This window comes from Condylura cristata, unplaced genomic scaffold (genome assembly GCF_000260355.1).
Source record: "Condylura cristata isolate star-nosed mole 26May11 unplaced genomic scaffold, ConCri1.0 scaffold00017, whole genome shotgun sequence".
Classification (NCBI taxonomy): domain Eukaryota; kingdom Metazoa; phylum Chordata; class Mammalia; order Eulipotyphla; family Talpidae; genus Condylura; species Condylura cristata.
Window position 1 is genome coordinate 25,826,211 of NW_004567118.1, and position 22,745 is coordinate 25,848,955.

Below are 22,745 nucleotides of genomic sequence, written 5' to 3' on the forward strand. Positions count from 1 at the left end.
GGGTGCAGTCGGTGTTGGGGCTATGGGTGGGGGGTGGGGGGGGGGTAGAGAATGCATCGTTGGAGTACCGCCCGGAAGGAACTGTTTATTCCTTGTGGGGTTTCAGAAGCGCCGGCCTGCCAGGTGCTCAGTGCCGGTAGCTACTCCCCAGCCGTTAGTGACAGCTCCCAAACTCGCCTCCTAAATATCCTTACGTTGACGGCCGTCTTCCCCAAGCACCAGCTATAGAGCTTCCTGGGTTTGAATTTGGTTGCCACCCTGATCGTCAGAGGTTCTGGCTTTCAAAACTTTGCCCGGTAATTTTAAGAATTAAAAATGACAGGAACAGGGTCCACATAGAGTTAAAGAGAAAATTACTATACTTTAGATGGCAAGGCAGGCTTCATTCAGAGGGTCTAGTATGGAGTTTGCAGTAGCAGAGAGGGATTGGTTTGTGCTCTGAATACTAGGAGAAGCAGAGCTGTTGCCAAAAAAAAAAAAGGGGGGGGTGTTAAGTGGAGGGGGGGTGCGGGGTTATGAATGGAAAATTGCTAATGGCAATCTATTTGACGGGAGTTATGATTGGAGTTTTGTGGAAGGTAGGCCAGGTGATAAGTAATTTGATCGGATATCAGGATGGTCAGATAACACGTTTGGGGATGTAGAATTTTACTCGATATCAAAGATGGGGTATTTTCTGTAAACTACCCCAAAACGAGGATTCAGGAGCTTGACTAAAGTTTGGTTAAGAAGAATCTTTGTCAATAACAGGTGTTCAGTAAACAATTACTTCTATGAGTATGTATACTAAGTATACTTACCCAGGTGTACGTTAAACTTCATCCCAATTTGTAACAGCTTTAATAAATGTAACAACTATACTTTGGGGTAACTTTTTTTTGGTAACAGAAACGGGTACCCCTGAAATAATTGGGATAAAAACCCATAAGCCGGGCCTCTCTGGTAGCGTGCAGAGGTTAAGTCCCAGCACTATCAAACTATCTCCAGCCTCTACTCAGTCCCCTACTGGGGAGCTAAGTCACAAATCCTGCCCACTGCTCCCCTCAGCTGTGTATTTCAAATCTGCCTGTTCTGCTCCCCACTCAGTTCTGTTGAATCCTCTCGGCCTCCAGTTCTTGCGAGCATAAATAAATAAAATAGATCTTAAAAAAAAAACTTATAATTTTGAATAACCGAGGTGTTTTCTTACTATTTTACAACAATATAATAATTACTAAAATTATATTTAACTATTATTTAGGATCAGTAGTTTTCCCTGAAAGTCATTTTTGTCAAATCTTGTCTAAACTGTTATCTTGATTCAGGATCAGGTAAATTTGAATATGTTTAGAGCTCAATCAATTCCTTGCTATCTGAAATCTTGTTGCTTGTTATTTGGAATTCAGGAGTCAAACAGATTTAGATAGTGAAGGCTACATGTATATTTGACTTTTATTGCCTCTAAGCAGTGTTTTTTTCTATTTCCTACACATTGTGCTGTGTTTTAATTGTCATTCAATATGAAATATAAATGTTAATTTCCCTTGTGATATTTTTTCTTTTAACACACAGATTGCGTGAGTGTTTTTAGTAATTTCCATTTACTGTGACTTTCTAGATATCTTATTGATTTCTAATTTAGTTGCACCATCATCAAAGAATATATACTTTAAGATTCCAGTCTTGAAATTTATGCTGTTGTAGAGTCTAAATGTCAATTGGATTAAGTTAGTTGATGCTGTTCTCATATTTTCTTTATCCTTGCTGATTTTTTTTTTGGAGGGAGTCTACTTATTCTACCAATTACTGCAAAAATCTCCAGGTATTATTGAAGATTTGATATTAGATATGCACTTTGATTGTTTTATGTCTTAGATGAATTGACCTATTATCATACTAAAATGTCCTTTATTTCCTTTTATCTTGAAGGCCACTTTGTCAGATACTAGTATGACCACACTATATATTCATGATGACTTAAGCCACTTTTTCCCCCTGTATTTGAAGTTTCTTAGTCATATACTTATCTAGCCATATCAGCTTTCATGTGTTCACTATTTGAATAGAATATCATTCCCTATCATTTAATTCCAAACTATCTTGTCCTTATATATAAAATATTTCTTATAGACAGGATATAGTTGGGCCTTGCTTTTAAAAATTAACTATCTCTGCGTATAGTCCGTTTATACTTAATGTAATTATTAAGATGATTAGGTATTGGTCTTTTTTATTTTCATGTTTGAGCTTTCTGTTTTTATTCTCTTGCTTTTTCCCTATCACATTTTGGGTTATTGAGTGTTTCTAAGATTCCATATTGGTTTTTAAAGTTTTTTTTATTTCTTTGTATAAGATTTTTACAGCCAGAAGTATGCCTCCTTAAATAATCAAAGTTTAACTTAAGGTCTACTTTAATATTTTGAAAATTTCACTTTATATTTCACGATACACATTTCTTGCTTCTCACTTAACAACATACTCTATTTGTCACTTAACACTACTCTTTCTACTCAGCTCTGCATAAATATATAATCATAATCTAGCAAGATTAATTGCATTTACCTCTTTTGTACTGTTTAAAAATCTTTTGCTTCCACTTATGTTCTACTTCATTATTTTTGCTTTTAAGAATCAGCTGACTTTTAAAGAAATTATAAGAAATAAAAGCATAGTGCTTTATATTTATTCAACATATACTTACCATTTTTTGGAGATCTTTATGCCTTTCTGTAGATTGGGATTTCAAAGGGAAGAATGTCCTTTGTCATTTCTTATAGTGAACATAACTGATGACATTCTAGCTTATTTATCTGAAAAAATGCCTTTATTTTGAGTCTTGTTTCTGACATATTTTGGCTGGATGGCAAATTCTAAGCTGATAGTTGTTTTTCTGGAATGTGCATTTGATTCTTTTTATAATTTCTATTTATTGGTATAAAGTCTATCTCTTAAGACAACATTTTTCTTTCAGTCCTTGGGCCATTTTGGGGTTGGTTTTCTTAATTGTTTTTTTTTCACTTAATGTTGAGTCACATTTTCTTTAAAAAAAGTCTAAGTATGTCTAGTAATTTTGAATTTCACCTTGGGTGTTGTGGATGACACATCATAGATTTTAAGAATCTGTTACCATTCTGTGAAGTGTTGATTTTAATTACTGACTGATCACCTCTGACTTGTGTTGGTGTGGTGGTTTTATGCCTTGTTGGGGCAGATCTTTGGAAAGTCCAGAGTGTTTCCCAAGTCCTTCTAATTTGATCACATTAGACCAGTAGAGTGCTGTCTATGGGTCATGTTGAGGCTTGCTTGTAGGTTTTTAAGGGCAGGTTTAGAGTATGTCTTACTCTAGGGTATGGTGTTGACTTCTCTAATATGTAACCTTTCTGGTATCTCAGGATGCCTTGCATATTAACAGAGTCTCTCTATTCTTAATGGTCAAAATACCAATGCCCTTCATCACTAATTAGCCTTCTGTCTTTTCTTGCCATTTAATCCTATCGTAGCTACTTGCTGTTAGACCTTACATAGCTTCATCTTACTCATATGCAGTCCAACTTTTCGCCAAGAGAGCATAGGGAAATCCCACATAGACTTCTGTCCCCTCCTCCACATCTCCCTCCTCTCCGCTGTCCTGTTCTTCAGACTCCAGCCTCTTCAGAAGTTGCAAATTCTGACATCTACTTCCTCCTTATAGCAAGACCTATGAACTCTTCTTGAGCTCTAGCTTTCTGCAGTAAGTTGGGAAATTGTCCCTATGCAGGCAGACAGAAGGGAATGAAGCTTACCCCCTGAGTTTTTCCCCATTCAGGGATTTCACTCTTGCTTATTGTTACCCTGTAACTTTTTTCAAGTTTTGTAATTGACAAGTTTACAGGACAAGTTTATACTTCCCATTACTCTGCTGTGGCCAGAAACAAAGACCAAAATACATTATTTAGTGAGCACATAATCTATGTCACTGTAGCACACTGATTTCTGTCTGACTATATATTGAATATGTGGACTTTAAACAAATAAATTTGATGAGGTGTATGTGAGAAACATGTATGTTGAACATCATGGGTTTAAACTGAGTAGTTCAGTTATGCACAGACTTTCTGGTAAACACATGGTGCATCGCATAATTTTTGGTTCTTGATAAATACAGTAGAGTACTATAAATGTATTTTCTGTTCTTTATGATTTTCCTAAAATCACATTTTCTTTTGCCTTTAGTATTATATTCCTTAGGATTACATGCTAGAAAAATAATTGAAAATAGTGCATGATCCTTTGAAAATATAATATTAACTTTGCATTTAATATTTTTCTTCTCACTGTGTAATTGCTGTCTTCTCAACTTTGATAGCATTTACCATTAAATAGTGATCACTTAGTCCAAGACTAGAGGAATATTTTCAAAGTAGTTAGTATAATTTGTAGGCCTCTTTAGCCCAGGATTGAAAATTTCTGGTGTGACACATTTTTCATAGATTTCCAAATATACCAGTTTTCAACATGGCACTGAAGAAGTCACTTAGAATTTCCACCTTGTGGGGCAAGAGTTAATATTTTCTTTTCAATCTCATTTAGTATAGAAGTATCGGATCATGTCAACTTCAGCCTTTATTTCAAGGGCATTGATGTCTTTGTTAAGCTTTATTTTTTCAGCCTTCAGATGGATGGCTGTAGCTATGAAGTGTTTTGAAGAAACGCTGCTCACCTGTAAACCACAGTACAACTGCTTCATATGGTGCCCTTTTTCTTGGTCCTCAAACACCCAAAGTAGAACAATGAGAGGTACCCTGTGAAGCTGTTTGAGGACCAAGAAACAGTGTTATAAAATGACAGGGTACTGGTCACATGTAGATATAGTACTAGTGGTTTCTTTTGTGACTTCAAATTTACAGTCTTTCAAAGTGAAGCAATATAATTAGTGGTTTTCAAAGCTGCAACTGAGGCTTCTCAGGGCATGCAAATTTCTTCTTTTTGAAATGTGTCCCTCTTCTTTGTTTAGCACTCACCCTCTCCCCCTTGCCAGTGTTCCTTTGAGAGGCTGTGTGAAGACCTGGTTCTCCCCAGAGACAACTGCATCCCAGAAGCACTTCTCCTGGAAGGACTTGTCACGCCAGACAATGCCCGTTGAGTTGGGGCAGGCCCTTGTCCTGCTGCCGCCACTGGCGAAGGCTGAGAGCTCTCTGTTCTCTGGAGCAGATGCTGCCCCTCGAGAGGAGCTCGCAAGTCCAGAGACCGCGCGCCAGCTTTTCAGGCAGTTTCGCTACCAGGTGATGTCTGGGCCCCACGAGACCCTGAGACAACTTCGAAAGCTCTGCTTTCAGTGGCTACAGCCAGAAGTGCACACCAAAGAACAGATCCTAGAGATCCTCATGTTGGAGCAGTTCCTCACTATCCTCCCTGGGGAGATCCAGATGTGGGTGCGGAAGCAGTGTCCAGGCAGCGGAGAGGAGGCAGTGACCCTTGTGGAGAGCCTGAAGGGAGACCCCCAGAGACTCTGGCAGTGGGTAAGCAGAGGGCATTACAATCTGTGAGCTAGTTGGGGGCTTAGTATTGCTAGAATGTTCCTGAAACCAGTTATGCAGACTTTTCTATGCCAGCAACTAGGTTTCTAGTTCTCTGATACCAGCTGGTTGTTTTGAATTCAGTTCAGTTCTGATCAGTTCAGTTCTGACATTATCTGGGGTTGGCTCAGACCCCAGGGTAAGGTCAGTTTCATAAAACTTCCCCCATTTCAGATACCAGAAGCAAGTCGCAGAGGCCTCTTCTATACATATCACTGATCTACTGAATTTGGAGGTTCCCACAACTCCTGCCCTGGGTTTGATAATTTGCCAGAGTGACTCACAGAACTCAGGAAAACACTTTACTTACCTTTACCTATTTATTATAAAGGAAATGACTCAGAAGCTTCCAACTGGAGGAGGTGGTGGCAGCATAGCACTTTCATGCCCTTCCTTTCTGGTTATTCTGCCCTGCCAATATTTTGAAGTGTTCACTACCTCAGAAGCTCCCTCAACTTACAGTTGTGTGGGTTTTATGGATGTTTCATTACTTAAGCATGATTCATTATTGGGCATTAGTGACTGAAAATCTCCAGCCCTTCTTTCTTCGGAGATCTGAACCTCTGTTTACTTGGTTGGCTCCTCTAGTGACCAGCCCTCACCTGAAGTTACCTGGTTCAGGAAGAGTCACTTCATTAGCGTACACTCAGGTTTGGTTGAATGGGCCTCAATATAAATAACAAAAGACATTCCTGTCACTCAGATCCTTGAGGAAATACTAAGGGTGTTAGAAGCTCTGCCAGGAAGCATGGACCAAGACCAAATATTTACTTACTGTAACACATTAGTCTATCCCCAAAAGACTCTGTGACTTTAAATATTTTTCAGCCATTAGAAATTGAAGATAAAATGTCTCATTCCATTCCACCTTTAGACTAAAAGGTTTGAGGAGTTCCAACAGATGCCTGGGTTTTAATTGATGAGACTATCCAGTAGGAACATCATTAGGGGCTTATCTTGAAGGTCTCCCAGGCCTGGCTCAGTCTCAACTTTTGCCCTCTTTCAAGATGGTTCCCTTGTGGGTTCCTGCTGAACTGGAAATAAAGCTGGCTTTCTCTTTCCCTGTTGCATACTGCTAAGGATCTTATGATCTCCATAGAAGATTAGCTTTGTTTCTCAGAAATCCTCACTCTGGATCCTTCAGTAATTAGTGCTATCTGGTCTTTAGATCAGCATCCAAGTTCTAGGACAGGAAATATTATCAGAGAAGGTGGAATCAGCAAGTTGTCAAGTGCGGGCAGTGGAACCTCATCTTGAAGTGGTGCCTCAGGAGCTGGGACTTCAGAATTCACCCTCCGGGCCTGGGGAGGCACTGAGCCACATCGTGAAAGAGGAGTCTGACCCTGAACAAGAATTAGGTGAGGGGCAGTTATTCATAGCGGTGTGGGGTGCTCTCTCAGAGGAATTTGGGCATCAGGGTTGGTAGACCTAAGAGTGAGTTGAAAATGATAATGCTGCCCAGATTGGGATATTTCTGGAATGTTTGGAAGCAGGATATATTTGCATGAATTGCTCTGCTTTTGAGATTCAAGGTCTATAATTAAATCATTTTTTTGGATTTAGTCAAACCATTTAGATTTTGGTTTAGAAGAGAATACAGGTGAAACTTTGGGAAGGTTGGAGGGAGTTAGGAAAATCTTAGATGGCCTCACAAATAACAGTTATAATCCGAGGTGAGTTTTCTCTGTGGAGAGTGGGTGAGTAGATTCTTCACACTTCTGTTTCTCACTCCAGTGATGGCTACTTCTCAGTTTCCTGCTCAACCTGAGGAGAGGCTCATCAGAGACCAGGACTTTGGAGCCTCACTTCTCCAAACAGCGCCTCAGGTGAGTCAGTCACCCTTCTCTTCTTACCTTTTAACCAGGCTGTGATTGAAAATGGGAATAGCAACTTTGCAGTTTGCCCTGGGTGTGTGTGTAGGGGAACAGTGCCAGAGAGGGCACAGAAGGATATATGCCTTGTCAGTTGTGCTTGTGCTTTCAAACACCAAATTGCTAGGCAGAAGCTTGCCTGGGAATAAAAGATCTGGGTATTATTTCAAGTATTTCAAGCAGTTTGGAGGATTATTGTCGCTGCTCTACTGAGGAGAATATCCCTATGAAAGGTCTAAACAGTTCATTAACATTTTAACTACTACTAGTAGTATACATACATATATAAAATTTCCTACTATTAGCTGATAACTAACTGACATTTACTTAATCCAAACAACAAAAATCATTCTTACACAACCCCAATGTGTCTCCCCTCAAAACTGACAGCACTCTTTGCCTTGGAAGCATGTTGATAGTGGATGGAATCCTTTTTACAGTCGCTCCTTTTCATCTCTTCTATAAATTAAGAACTTCGTGAATAGTGACAGCAGGAAGTAACAGCCCTACACAGCGGCGCTTCACTATCAGAATCCATGGCTGTGTTGGAATCTCACAAAGAGGCTGGTTGTATTTACTGTGTTTTCCAACAGGAAAAGGCACACAGTCCCCAAACTTTCAGTCAGTTGTGGCGGTGTCTCATAATGTCACTAGGTGGTGCTCTTTCCTCACAATTTGAAATTATTTCCCCATCAAACCCTTATTTCTTCCCTCTGAAAGTAGGAATTTAGATTTTTTCCCCTTCTTATAAAAATGCAAAATGGCAGCAGTTAGTGTTTTGCCTCTTACAGTAAGAGGTCTCATTCCAGCCATGCCAGCTTTTTGGCAGTTCCCTGAGGAAGTTTATGGTTTTCCACTGGAAGTTCACTGTTTAAAGACTCCTGGAGCAGTTTTTCTGAGTTTTGAACAGCTGGCTATGCCCCTTGGGGATTTAGGTGACTGTGTTCCTTTTTGCCTTGTCCTGTACTTGGTGGATGCTATAACCCAGGACTGTAGACCTGGGAGTTAGCAAGCCAAGCAGCCCATCAGAGGGCGCCATACCTGATGTTCCCATCCTTGTCTCTGTCACTGCTGAAGCAAGGAGTGAGTTCTGACCAGAAGACTGAGCACTCCTGTATCCTGCAGTTTGCCTGGCATGTTTTTTTTTTCCAGGAGGTTGTTAGCATAGCTTCTTTCACGCAAGATTAACAACAACAAACTATTAAAAAGTTTGCTATTTTCATTCTCTTTCATATTTCCACTTCTTTTTTTAAGTTATGGGGCATATTAGGAAGATGATTTCATCATTTCTCATCTCTGTTCCCTATGATCTGATCATTCATGATAGTATTGCGTGTCAGCTTTGGGGTTCCTGAAAGTCTTACAGAGTCCCTTCTTCTCTCTGCAAACCCTTGGGTGAGCCCAGGAGGCTGCCTATATGGACTGCATATGAGAGTGAAATTAATATATGTCACCTACTGGGGGCTTACTTGCTGAAGACTTCATTTACCATACAACATGACTGAGTGCCTGCCCTGCCCCAGTTGCCCTGTGCCCTGTCTTGGAGACCGGGAAGGTACAGCAGAGTCCTTGATTCCTGGCACTTGCATGCTAGTAGAAGCAACTATTAGTCAGAGAGGTATGTGTGTACATGTATATACACATGCATATACATAAACTTTTAATAAGCCACGGTGAATGCTGTGAATGAGAAGTACAGTTTGCTACGAGGAGACTGAAATTTGAATTCATGAAAGTAGATCCGAGTTAGAGAATATTCCCAGTTTGAGTGTCCAGTCTCTAGCTCTGTGGGATGAGACTGGATACCTCGCCCTAGAAACCCTCGTTTCCCCAGTAAGTAAGAGGAAAGATGATATAATGTTAGACTCTATTGGGAGATCCCAAGTGTGTTTGACAGCATCATCTCTCTTTGTTTTGAATCCATCCATTTGTATTTCACAGAAAGACTTAGGACTCAGTTACTTTTTTACAGATTTTTTCCACTCTTTGGTGAGTTGCGCTTGGTTTTCCAATAAATTAATTTTTAACTTTTTCCCTCTCTTGATGCTCCAGATTTTAGTTCAATACAAGGAATAATAAGTTCCAGACACTCAAAGTCTCTTACTGTAGCACTGGAAGAGTTAAGGACAACAGTGTAGAAAAGGCTTCTGTCTTCTCTGTGTCCTCTGCTCTCAGATACATGTAAACTGGAAATTTAGAACTTGAAATCGAACTGTTTTCTAATCAGGCCAAGAGATACTGATTTAGACACTGTAAATCCCCCCTTGGCCTCCTCCCATGATTGCTTAGCTCTCATGATGGCCGTGAAACTTGGGCACATCCCACCCCCCACCCCAGCTTTCCTATAGGCAGGGAAGGCAGAGCAGAAACTTTCATTAGAGTCATGGCCTTGCATTTTTCTAGGAGCAGTGGAAGCACCTGGATTCCACTCAAAAGGAACAATACTGGGATCTCATGCTGGAGACTTACGGGAAAATGATCTCAGGAGGTGAGGCTGTGGACTGGCCTTGGAAGGAAAAATGGTTTAGCATTTTCTATGTCCTTTTAGACATAACTGCTCCACCTGAAGTTCTCTGGGTAAAGGGAAGGCACCAGAGACACAATCTAGAACTTGGTTGAGTTGGGGATGGCAGAGTTACAGTAAGAACTTCCTTGTATTGAAATTACTCTGAGTTGATGCTCTTTCTACTAAACTACTTGTTGGAACCAACCACTGGGTGGGCTCAGTCTTGACCCTTCAGTGATCTGCCAGGTCAGCTGATCCAGCCAACCATACTTTTCCTTTTGTAGCCTTCACCATAGATCCTTATAATCTTGTGGGCCTTACAAGTGTCTCACATGCTTCTAAGATGAGGTTCCCTAAGTGGCCTCTGGAGCTATTACCCCTCATGCTCAGGGCGCTCCTTGGAAAGGTACAGCTTAGGTCTCAGGGCTCCCCGTTCCTCTTAGCCCACATCTTCTTTCTCTTGGTACCAGGCATTTCCAACTCTAAGCCTGACCAGACTAATTCTACAGAGTATGGGGAAGAGCTGGCAGGATTGCACCTTCATGTCAGTGAGAAGATTCCAAGACCCATGTGCATAGGTGAGTGCATTTCCTTTGGTCTACAGCCATTTCGAACCTCCTTTCATGAAACAAGGTGGTGGGGGAGTATTACAACTTGGTTTTTAACCCTTGGTTTCTAACAGTTATCACTAACCACAATCTGGTTAGTCCAGTTTAGCACTTAGGTTGTATCTCCTAGTTTCTGGCTACAGAACTGTTGACATGTACATTAAATCATGCAAGAAAGACTATAAATTGGATCTGCTGCCTCCAGCCTTGTCTGTTGTGGCCACTTTCTCTGTGAAAATTAAGATAGTATAAATTGTGAATAATGTAGATATGGATGGAATTCTTTTATTAAAAGAAAAAGATGATGTGACATCTTAACTCATTTTTTCTTTTACTACACTGGTTATAGAGAATAATAACCAACTCATGCTCGATAAAACAAGACAAAATAAAAGAAAAAGATGTTTTAGCTAATATCTTTGCACCTAACTTTCATTAAACAACAGTAACAACAAATATATCATCTAAGTCATGTGTTTTTGGAAGACTGAGGAAGAAGAAATATGAACTTGTTCTGTGTAAAATAGCAACTGCTGTTTGCCTTTGACACTCTAAAAAATTGTGGTTATGTAAGATCTGTCTAAGCTACCTAGTCACACACACAAAGATGAAAAAGATGGAGAAAAGGAGGAGGAATGGGAGCTGTATACAAGGCATTTTTTTCCCAATAGGCTCTAATTATTTTCCTTTGCTCACATGGTGGTGAGAGAACAAGTATCAAGTGAGACACATGATTTTAATTTTAAGCAATATATTTATCGTAATACTATTTCATAATGATTCCTTTGGAGCAGTAGTATTTTTAAAAATGCATGTCATGGCCAGTTTGTGGATTGTGAAATCATTCTGTAGGGTTGCAACCAACATTGAGAAAAATGAAGTGATAAATGGAAATGATCACAATACACAAAGAAAATATCAGATCTTAGGGTAGTTAGCATTTCAGAAAAATTTTCTCTAAATCTGTGTGTGTATACTGTATTTCAATGTAAGTATATTTCATACTGTGAATAGGAGTCTAAAAAAGTTTGAAGATACTGTTTTAGTGGTTGTTGAAGTAGGATTTAATACAAATTCTGGGAAATTGATGCAGCAGTCTTGCTGTGCAGGGATGGGGCCCTGGGCTAGGGTGGAAGCTGCTCTAATGATCAGTTTGGTCTAAAAGATTCCAGTGAGGCTGCCTGCCACATCTGCTCTTAGACCAGGGGACAAGTTACAGGATAGTGTGGAAAACCAGCGTATAGTTAAAACAGCAAGGGAATAAGCCCCCAAAAGCCAGATACTCATACTTCTACTCCAAATTCCCAGGGATTAAAAAATTATTTGGAAAAATTATTTTAAAGTAGTTATTTGGAAGAATAATGAATGACTAAAGAAGTTTTGAAAGAAGCATATTAATCAATACTAGATGTATAAATAAGAAGTCTGTTTCTTTAAGAACTAAAATCATTAAAATGGTGATGTCCTAATGTAAAGATAGATGAATGAAACAGAAAAGGGAGCCTTGGAAAAGAAACTGGTCTGTATAAGAATTTAATATAAGATAAAGGAAGAAGCAGCACAGACCTGTGGGGTATGGGCAGTAACAGGAGGACTGGGAAAAGGAATTTCTTTAAATTGTATGTATGTCATAGTTTGAAATAGATGAAAAAGACAAGATATGAAAATAATAAACTAAATAGGTGAGTATTTGACTCATGTCTGGATGGGCAAGATTTTTATGTGTAAAAAGCAATGGAAAAATTATTAAGGAAAAGATGAATAGACTTGAGTTCTGGCCTAGTTGTTTTTTAAAAAAAAAAATCCACTTTTTGATGTAAAAATAACCTGAACAAAATGAAAGTAAATTGGGGAAAACCTGTTTTAGTGAACCTGACAGATAAATTATTTTTAAAAACAGAAAGAATTAATACATGCTGATAAGAAAATATGACTTTCCCAGTAAAAATGGATGGCGGTCTTGGGTATGAAAATATCTCAAAAATGTGAAAAATTTCTCACTTATAACTAAGGAATTAAAATTTGTAACAGTGAAAAAAACATTTTTCACTGGTCTAAAATGCAAATATTACGACATTCATACTTGAGTATTGAATACTCATCCACCCTCTGCCTAGCTTCTCATTCCAGAGGATGACACAATCATTCTAGAAATTGATTTTGGCAGTATAAGTGTCAGGCACCCTAATAACACCATTCATACCTTTTGACACAGTTATTCACACTTTGAAAATCAATAAGATATTGATCAGAAAAGTGGGCAAAAATTTATGAAGAAAAACAACTCATCACCCACATTGTTATTTATAGCAGCAAAACACAACAAAAAATTTAGATTTACACAGTAGGAAAATCCTTAAGTACATTTTGTATTACTTCATGTGTCTATATTTTCTTTAATTATTTATTTATGCATACAAGAACTGGGGTCCAGACTAGAGGTGCGGGGGTGGTGTGGTGTGAGAGGATTCACCAGAAATAGTGGGAAAGAGAACAGGTGCATTGATTAAAATACACTGCTGAGGGGAGCAGTGGGCGGGACAGGAGAGGTCTGCGGTGCCATGTGGGTCACCTCCCTGGCCAGCGATCCAACTTGTGCTGCAGTGGCTATGGAGAGCTTCATAGTGCTACACCTCAGCCCCTTGTGCCACCAGAGAGGGCCCCTTTATGTGTCTATTATGGCATCTCTATGTTTGATCTTTATTTAGTTCTTTAAAATTTTATTTATGAGGGCTTCTTTAATCCTTTGCAAAGGAATATATGCCAAGATTATGTGATTTCAAAAGTTCAACTTAATAGTTCTCTAGCAGATTCCCAAGTAGCTAGCAGACAACTTGAAAGACATTAATGAAGAAAGGAAAGAGGAAGGAAATAACTTCTTGAGATCAACAGGAATAAAGTGATTTATAAAAGTTGAAAAATATGTCCTACTAAAATAAAACTCTGTATGCATCATTAAATAGTAATAACCAGAAACCTCAGTTATGATGAGAAAAATGAAATTTTAACTGCTGTATGATTTAATGAAACACAAGTAAATGCTGGATGCAGCATTAGACTGAGGGACCCACCTTCACACTACAGCTTCACTGCGCATTGAAATCCCAGTAAAGTGACATTTACCAATTTCATGACTTTTTTCGTTACTTGTAGATGGGAGAAGCCATGTTAAATTGATAAATACCAGCACTTACAATTTAAGTGCTACAAAGCCAGGTATATATAGAATTGTATTTATAATATGATATCACTTTCGTCTGGGGAAAAAAAAGCCCATATCTAATATATACCTCCTACATAAATACAACACCATAAAGATTAAGTGGGAAAGACCAGAAGAAAACATAGACTCCTGTTGGTTCTCTCTAGGTAGTACAATTGAGATCGACTTGCTTTTCTTTATATTTTCCTAATATTTTCAAATTGTCTATAGTGATCATATTTATATAACAAGATAAAAACCAACCATTTATTAAAGTAGTAATCTTTTATAATACACGTGTTTTTCCTGGGATTTGAGAAATGCGTGCTGCATCTTTGTAGGGCTGGGACCTCCAGCCCTCTTTGAACCCTCCTCTGGGACCCCCCTCTGCTGCCAGCCCTTCTTCAGTGCCAACTCGAATAGCTGGACCCCATACAGTGGAATGAGTGCCAGGGGCACAGGCTGGACCATACATACATGCCTTCCTCACTCACTGATGCCCTCTTGGTTAAGATTTAATGTTTTATGATGATCCCTTTTTTAACATAGAAGGTAGCAAACAACCTATCATTCATTGAACTATTTCAAATGTTCTTTCTTCTTTCAGGAGATAAACAGGAGAATGACAAAGAAAACCTGAATTTGGAAAACTACAGGGACCAGGAACCTCCTGGTGCTTCCTTCCAAGTCTCAGGAGCAGCACCTTCTCAGGCTTCCTTGAGTGACATCTTCAAGGAGGATGAGCAGAGACACTTGGGAGAAGGAGAACATCTCTCTGAGGCTCAGGAAACTCTTCAGGGTGAGGGCTCAGGGGGGCAGCTCTCTCCTCAAGAAAGGCATTCTGGGAGACAGCTAGGCCAGCACTTGGCTAATTCTCATCCAGGAGAACTGTCTATGCTGTGGCTGGAGGAAAAGAGAGAGACCTCCCCAAAAGGACAGCTGAGAGCCCCCATGGCCCAGAAACTGCCCACCTGCAGAGAATGTGGGAAAACCTTTTATAGGAATTCTCAGCTGGTTTTTCACCAAAGAACTCACACTGGAGAGACATACTTCCAGTGCCCGACCTGCAAAAAAGCCTTTCTGCGGAGTTCCGACTTTGTGAAGCATCAGAGAATTCACACAGGAGAGAAACCCTGTAAATGCGATTATTGTGGGAAAGGCTTTAGTGACTTCTCAGGACTGCGCCACCATGAGAAAATCCACACAGGAGAAAAACCCTATAAATGTCCCATCTGTGAGAAAAGTTTCATTCAAAGATCAAACTTCAATAGACATCAGAGAGTTCATACAGGAGAGAAACCTTATAAATGTTCCCGCTGTGGGAAAAGTTTCAGCTGGAGCTCAAGCCTCGATAAACATCAAAGATCCCATTTAGGAAAGAAGCCATTTCAGTAGCCAGGTTCTCTAGCTGCCTTTCCTTTTAAAAAAATTTAGCTCCATCTGGAGAAATTGCATCTCTGAAGAGGATTTGCTGTTCTCTTTTTCATGAGTTGAAGAGGAGAACCTGAACGTAGGTTTGGACTTGGATTTCACACTGGGTTGATTTTGTCTCTGTCAGCACAAAGAATAGTCTTCATCTGTTAGTTCATCTCTTTTTTTGGATCCCTTGTGGAAAAGTATTTCAAGACCCACTTTAGAGGTCTTCTGTTTGGGAAGAGTTTAACTAGATTTGCCCCACTGCTGCTCATGGGAAGAATTCAGCCCTTTAGAACTGGGGTTCTAGAACAGGTCTCTTGTTACTGAAGGGAGGGCATAAAGTTCAAATGAGCTCTCAAGTGTGCTTTGTCATGGTTGAACAATTAGCTTCAGGAGTTCCTTGTTTGAATAAACCTAGTTGATTCACTCCCTGTCTTGTGTTTGAAATGTCCAGTATTGATTGTAACTCAAAGTGCATTTTCACATAGGAGACCCTAACTGGTCATTGGGCTACTAGGTCAGCCCATGCAGGCTTACCAAATATCCCCATCATCTGAACAGCAACAGGAAAATACTAACTGGCATCTAAATGTGAGGGCTTAACCCTGTGCTGGGCAGTTTGTGTCAGTGTTGGGCAGTTTGTCCATGGTGTCCTCCTCTTAAGCCCACCCCCAGTGGCTCTCCTCCCTCAATCTGCCATTCTTTCTCCTGGCATCATGTGTAGGCTAGCATTTTTGCCAACATGTTCTATGTTTTAAAGTGACCTTTATTCTCCTGTCTTGTCTGAGATGTTAGAAAAAATAATCAGTAGCATTTATCTAATTTATGGTACTGTCTAGAGGGTGATTAACAAGTATGGATAAGCTGCCCACTTATCCTTGTCATTAGAAGTGGCAGGCCACAAACTGCCCAGCTCTCATTTAGTGACAGATTTCCACCTTGGTCCTTCTCTTGCCTATTTCATTGTATTGTTCTAAGTGAGGGTTGGAGTGATAATGCTAATGAAGAAGGTGAAAGCTATCTTCTCGAAAACAGATTAAGCTGTAGGCAAGAAAATGGAAAGTACATTACTGGTTGATAAAAGAAAAGAGACAAAACTCAAGTTGGAGTTTTTGAACTCCAGGAGGAATTTGTCAAGTCCCTTAGAACATAAAGATGAAGAATAAGTCCCCTCTTTGGGGGATGCAGAAAGTGGGAGAATCATGAAGGAATTGCCACTATATTTTGTATTCTGCATAACAGATTTGTACGTTTGACCTTAGGATTTGTGTGGCCCCCTTATCTGGCAGCATGGAAAATTTGGGAGACTCATTGAATCATAAACTGGGAAGGGTGGAGGGACAGCAATCTTGGTTTAACAAGCTCAAATTTAAGGACCACTGTTTGAAATAGTGTTTAATCTAAAAATAAGTTTCTCCAAGAATATGAGGAAATGATGATAGTGGGTCCTCTCAGACATTACCCATCAGTCTTCCCCACAGAGTTCTTAAAAACTCGAAAACTCTAGGTTTCCAGCAAAAATGTGTTCCACAGAAGATAATTTAGAAAATTTTTAGCTTAAAAAATTTTAAGTGAAGGATTTCTCCTTGGGTTCCTCTTAAATGGTCTGAAGCATAGTAGATACACAAGAAACAATCTGCCTCATTCACATTTGCAACCTCAGTAATGATTTTAGCTCGTTCACTGAGTAGATGTATGAATTAATGAAGGCCAACTCTCACACACATGCTTCCCTTACTTCTAGAGCAATAATCGACACAATATGGCCCATGGTATGTTTTTATAAATAATGTTTTGTTGGAATGCAGTTACACCTATTTTTATATTCTCTAGACCTATTTTTATATTCTCTATGGCTGCTTTGAGTGATGTTGGCAGAGTTGAGTAGTTTAACAGAAACGGTATGACTGCAGAGCCTAACATATTTACTATCTTTCTTTAGAGGAAAAGTGTGACCATGATCTAGAATAATGTTTCTCAAAATATCACATGTATATGTGATATTTAGGGAGCTTGTTAAATGCAGACTGTCCTGCTGATGCCAGTGGCCTTCATCCATGGAATAGTGGGTACTCCGGTACTGAGCACAGTGCCAAGTCACACTATTCAGGGGTTACGTGTTCAAGGCTCTTTCCTCTCACTCTCTTCATGATCCTGTATGACTGAAATTTCAAAGCCTGGATCAGACACAGTTGAAGAAGAAACTACTTTATTAGAAGGATTTGGTGTTAGCAAATTCTACCCTACTTCTTGGGTTCACACTCTTACAGCTCAGTCTCACTTTAGACATTTCTCTCCAAGTTTCTTAAAGGAATTCTAGAGAATTGTAAGTGTTTAAGATTTCTTACCTTTCTATGTGTCACCCATCTGTCCCTCTGGGCATCTCCAGACTAGCCTTTTTTTTTCTTAGTGACTGCAGGAAGCTAAATTTGGAGAAGCAAGGCCACTCCAGCTAGAACCCACTTAGATGGGTTCTCCTTAGTCTTCAGGTTGAAAGTCCATACGTAGGTGGGGCCCCGCTGACAAGTCTTGTATACGGGACAGAGATAGACACTACGGGAATCCTGCTTCTCTGCAGGAATGGCCTTGATGAACATTACAGGCATGGGGGGTGTCAGATCCTTCAGCTTTGCCTCTGTGATGATCCCAGCCTGAGGACAAGAAGATAAAACATCTTAGATCAGGTCTGTCAGGAGATCCCAAAGATGAGAGGTCCCAGGCTCTCAACAACCCAGGATGGAATGCATTTGATAGATGGAAGATGTAGTTCTATTTCTCAGGTTAAATCTCTTTGAAGTAGAGATACTTACCACATATAAATGAATCCCTTTAAAGTTTGAATCACCTCTCAGTTTTAATGTTTGATTCATTCATTTCTTATATGTATTGAATGCAATGATTTGCTAGATGCCATGCTAGGTGCTACAGGACTTAGAGATGAGTAAGACATGGTTCCTGTCAGCAAAATGCTTTAGACTTTAAGGCTTCAGTTATGTCCTGTTCATTTCGCGTGATGTCATCCACCCTCTAGAGCATTTGAATTTTTGAGCAGGAGGAAACATATTCTGTCTTTACTCATGGAATAGTGATAGGACCACTCTAACTTTCCAAACTGGGCCTTCTCTTTGGTTTACTTAGCTGGCTTGTCCCCAGTTTCTTGCCAGGTGATCTTGCATTTAACGGATTCTTTTCTCAAAACGTGGTGATATGATTTTTGGCTTTTGTGCCATTGGGTGGTGGGCCCATGTGCTCAGCAACAGTACCATTGATTGGATTTAGGGCCCATTCTACTCTAGTATCACCTCATTTTAATTCATTTTACCTTGAAAGACTTTATTTCCAAATAATGTCATATTCTGAGGCTCTGGGCAGACATGGATTTTTGGGGCACCATGATTCAATGCTTTCCAGTTTGAGATGCTTATTTATATGTCCTGGTATCTTCTAGAGCATTTAATAGTTTTTCTCCATTAGCTTTGTACTGACAGCTCTGAATAGGTTACTGTCACTTGGCAAACAGAATGTTTGACTAAGCAGGTCATGTATATAACAATTGGAAACTTGTTCTGGAGTAATCCATCCTTGTTCATGTCATTTAACCCAGTTATGTTTGTTAGCTTTGCTTATCTACAACAAACATCTTCTCTGATCTTACAATGACTCCAATATTTACTACCCTTCAGTGAGCAATCCTTTCAAACTGCCACTTTAAATGACATCTACTGGTTCCCCTTTACTGACAGGTAATAATGTAAAAGGGGAATGGGCTTCCTACTTTCCTAGAGCTCATGAATGAGGAAGGTAAACTTGGGAAATGAAATGATAACTCCTTGTTACATAGCACCTTTTGAGCACACCTCCCTTTTTGCCAAGCACTGTTCTAAAGGTTTTACATCTTTTGTTCATTTAGTTTTCATTGGAATTCTATTTTCCCATTTTGTTGAGCAAACTAAGGCTTGGCAAGATAGAAATGTATCACAAGATCACAGAGTTAATAAAAGGTGTTGCTGGGATTCAGACCCAGGTGCTCTACTCCTAGACTCCTTGCTTTCCCCTCAAGCCACTCAGTGAGGTCCCATTGGTTTACAATACTGTATATTATTTAAAGACTGAGGTTCACTCCTCCTCCGAGTTACCACAACATCTTAAGCATCACAGCACCCATAATCTTTTAACTTAGGCCACTAGGCCCTCTTCCCAACTTGTCCCTAGCCCATCTCTCCTTCCCAACTCTAAAAGCCTTCATTCTGCAGTCATGTATTTAGGGTTTGCTTTGGTTAGCTTTGTCAGTTCCTTTCCCCTTTCTATAGCCCACATATGGGTAAAATCCAGTATTTGTCTTTCTCTTTCTGACTTATTTCACTTAGCATAATATCCTCCAGTTCTATTACCTTACTGCAAATGGCAACAGTTCATCTTTTTTAATAATGGAGTAGAATTCCATCTGCATATATACCACATGTTTTTAATTCACTGGCCCACTGGTGGGAATTTAGGCTGTAAGTAACTGTGATGAATAATGCACATATGCACAAATGACATTTATTTGTGCAGATACCTACAAGTGTAATTGCTGGATCAAACAGTGTATCAATTTTTAGTATTTTGAGAAACAACCATACTGTTTTCTGTATGGGCTGTACCAATCTACATTCCCTCCAATAGTGTACCAAGGTTCCTATTTCTCTATAGCCTTACCAGGACATTTTCTTCTTTTTATTTAAAACATGGATTATTCTCACAGAAGTGACCTGGTATGCATTGTGGTTTTGATTTGCATTTACTGGATGGTAATGCTGAGTATTTTTTATGTGCCTGTTAACAATCTGTATGTTCTCTTTGGGAAAGTGTTTGTTGCCCATTTATTGACTGTATTCTTCATTTTCTTTTTGTTGAGTGTCAGTCCTTTGCAGATCTTGAATCTCTGCCCCTTGTTAGATATAGGATGTGAAATAATTTTCCTCAATTCAATGGGGTGTCTTTTGTTTCAATGATAGTTTCTTTCACTGTACCAGAAATATCTAACTCATTCCAGTCCTATTTCTTTATTTTTACTTTTGTTTTCCTTGCCATTGGAAACAAGTTCCCAAAGATAACACTTGAACCCAATGAATTTGGAGCATTTTGCCTATGTTTTCTTTTATGTATTTGGGGGTCAGAAAAACCACTCCTTTCTAATTGCTCTGCAAAACCTGAGTTCTCAAACCATCCCTAGTTACATAATAATGGTTTGACACTCTCAAGGAAGGGTTATCTAGGTAAAAAGTTTCAGGGATATCCCTTTCAGAATTTTTATGGGAAGTTATATGCATTTAATCAGCCCACAGAGGATGCCTTCTGGGGCATTGGAGCTTTACCTGCACATCCCAGCAAGCCCCTTCCATGAAGAGTCCATGAACGTAGGCCCCTTCCCGAGGAGGGCTTCTGAATTCCTCTTTGCTCTTCTTGGTTATGTCACACTGTAGGGCCATCTGGTCCAGTGGCCACTCATTTTTGCGGGCCATGGACTGCATGATGGCGGTCAGGAAGGACTGGGGATTAAAGAATCCTGTCAGCCACACAGTGGCGGGCATTGCAAAGTCTCCTATCCAGGTCTCCAACTCCTTGATGCGGTTAAGAAGGTCCAAAAACCAGGCTGCCAGGCCTGCCGTGGATGGGTAGGCTCGCCTGGACCACGACTCAGGCACTGTGTCTAGGTACAGGGCGTTCTGTAAGTTCTCCATGTCACTGGTCATGGTGAGCTCTCCCTGAGGACAGAGTGAGACAAGAAAGAGTGAGGGGAAGGAAGTCCCTGGAAACAAGTAGCTTTGAGCACCTCCATTCATGGTACATAGGCAGATAGGTTGTGACTTGGGGTGGGTGATACAGTGACTGCCCTGTCTACTTCTTGGAAGGTTTGTCTCATAGAGGCTGGTATTTAAAACTTTTGCTTCTCCAGTGTATCAGTGTCCACATCTCCTACCTACGGAAGTTAAGGTACACTGTGGATCTCAAGCTGCCTGTGGATTTTGTGTTGATTCAACTCTACTGTAAGGCTAGAGCATCTTCTGTCTTTGCACCACTCCTGCAGACATTTGCATGCAGCTTAGCAACACAGGAAGCTGGGCCCTCCCTGATGGCACAAGGGGTTAGGATGCAGCACCGCAAACTAGCTGCTACTGCTTCAGTGTGAGTTCGATCTCTAGCCCAGAAATGACGCACATGGTCCAGCAGACCTCTCCTGTCTTGCCCGCTGTGTACTTCATAAATTGGCCTATTCTGCTCCCAATTCTGTCTCTGGTGAATCCTCTTACTACCCCTGCTTCTCTGGCCTGTACTCCAGTTCTGTATGCATAAGTAAATAAATCTTAAAAAAAAAAAAAGAAGTACAGGAAGCCAAAGATGGTAAGGTTTATATCCCACCCAAATCAAGGTTTCCCTTCAGAAATCAAGTCAGTAGATACACAGTCAGCTTATAAGTTTTCTTCTTCCAACTGCTATATGAAATTTGTAAAGAAAGGTTTATACATAAATCATGTTTAAATTAAAATTTGTTACTCGGGTTATATCAAGTGTTGTTAGCAATTTCCCAAACACCCATCTGTATTGCAGTGGCTTCTCCACAGAGGTTAGGCACCCAACAAGGCTGTGTGAAGGCCTGAATATGGGTCCCTCTTACAATGCATATGTTTACGTCATAATGCCCAGTGCTACGGTATTAGGAGGTGGGGGCCTCATGGGATAATTAGGTCACCCTTAAAAGAAGATCCCAGAGAGTAGCACCCTTAAAAGAAGATCCCAGAGAGGTCCTTTGCCCCTTCTGTCTTGTGAGGACACAGTGAGAAGGTGGCAGTCTGGGAGCCAAGGAGGAGACTCATCAGACCCCAAAACTGTTGACGCCCTGATCTTGGTGTTCTTAACCTCAGCACTAAGAGAAATAAATTGCTGCTGTATATAAGCCACCAAGCCTGTGGTATTCTGTCAGATCAGCCCAAACAGACTAAGGCAAGCTTCATCCACCTGGTGCAGAATGCTAACAGTGGGGAGCGGTCTGCTTGAGTCACCTCGTCTATTGGGATTGGAATATGGAATTCTAGGTCTATTTCTTTCCCTTAATTTTTGAAGTTGTTAAAAAGAATTAAGCACACCTTCCTTAGGATGAGCATATTTCAGGTCTTGGATGACAAAAATGAAACCCCCGATTCCTGGATTAGAGAAAATAGACTTAATAACTTCTTAATGAACTTCCCAGAGACAGTGTGCTTCTTACACATATACTTTCTGAACTGTAGAGTATGATGGCTGGACTATTTTAATATGTAAATAGCTTACATTTTAAAGAAAAGCCGGACATTCCTAATCAGCTCAGTTCCAGATAGACTAGCCTGAATGATTGTAGCCTGATTACAGATTCTTTTTCCTCCTATATGGACTTTATTCCAGGGATAGAAAAAGACTTTATTTGTATGTTTGCTCAACTGGATTGAGGTGACTGACCAGAACAGTTGTGTTGGAAAGGAGACTGAGGCCACCTTAAGGCCCACCAGCAGGTACAAGTATACTCTGCCACCAAAGTGTCACTCGACCACAATTCAATTAGGTGAACAAAAGTCCCTTCTGACAGATTTT

At 40.1% G+C, this 22,745-nt stretch overlaps 3 protein-coding genes across 4 annotated transcripts in view; 1 reads left to right on the forward strand and 2 right to left on the reverse strand.

Moving 5' to 3' along the window:
• The window catches only part of MAP2K4 (mitogen-activated protein kinase kinase 4), a 114,234-nt gene extending 110,770 nt beyond the window's left edge, over window positions 1–3,464 (reverse strand). Inside the window, exon 1 of the mRNA XM_012726082.1 lies at window positions 3,421–3,464. Coding sequence (XP_012581536.1) covers window positions 3,421–3,464 — 44 coding nt within the window. The remainder of the gene's footprint in view (window positions 1–3,420) is intronic.
• Window positions 1–15,555, forward strand: part of ZNF18 (zinc finger protein 18) — a 15,963-nt gene extending 408 nt beyond the window's left edge. The window contains exons 2-7 of one of the 2 annotated variants that reach the window (XM_004684582.2): window positions 4,973–5,477; window positions 6,703–6,892; window positions 7,269–7,360; window positions 9,809–9,893; window positions 10,382–10,489; window positions 14,329–15,555. In XM_004684582.2, coding sequence (XP_004684639.1) covers window positions 5,091–5,477; window positions 6,703–6,892; window positions 7,269–7,360; window positions 9,809–9,893; window positions 10,382–10,489; window positions 14,329–15,116 — 1,650 coding nt within the window. In that variant the 5' untranslated portion in view covers window positions 4,973–5,090 and the 3' untranslated portion in view covers window positions 15,117–15,555. The remainder of the gene's footprint in view (window positions 1–4,972; window positions 5,478–6,702; window positions 6,893–7,268; window positions 7,361–9,808; window positions 9,894–10,381; window positions 10,490–14,328) is intronic. The other variant, XM_012726006.1, reaches the window with a different exon arrangement.
• Window positions 15,556–17,278: 1,723 nt separating this feature from the next.
• DNAH9 (dynein, axonemal, heavy chain 9) overlaps window positions 17,279–22,745 on the reverse strand; it is a 273,404-nt gene continuing 267,937 nt past the window's right edge. The window contains exons 68-69 of the mRNA XM_004684583.1: window positions 20,495–20,884; window positions 17,279–17,788 (exon numbers count right to left, since the gene is read on the reverse strand). Of these exons, the coding sequence (XP_004684640.1) occupies window positions 17,561–17,788; window positions 20,495–20,884 (618 nt within the window). The 3' untranslated portion in view covers window positions 17,279–17,560. The remainder of the gene's footprint in view (window positions 17,789–20,494; window positions 20,885–22,745) is intronic.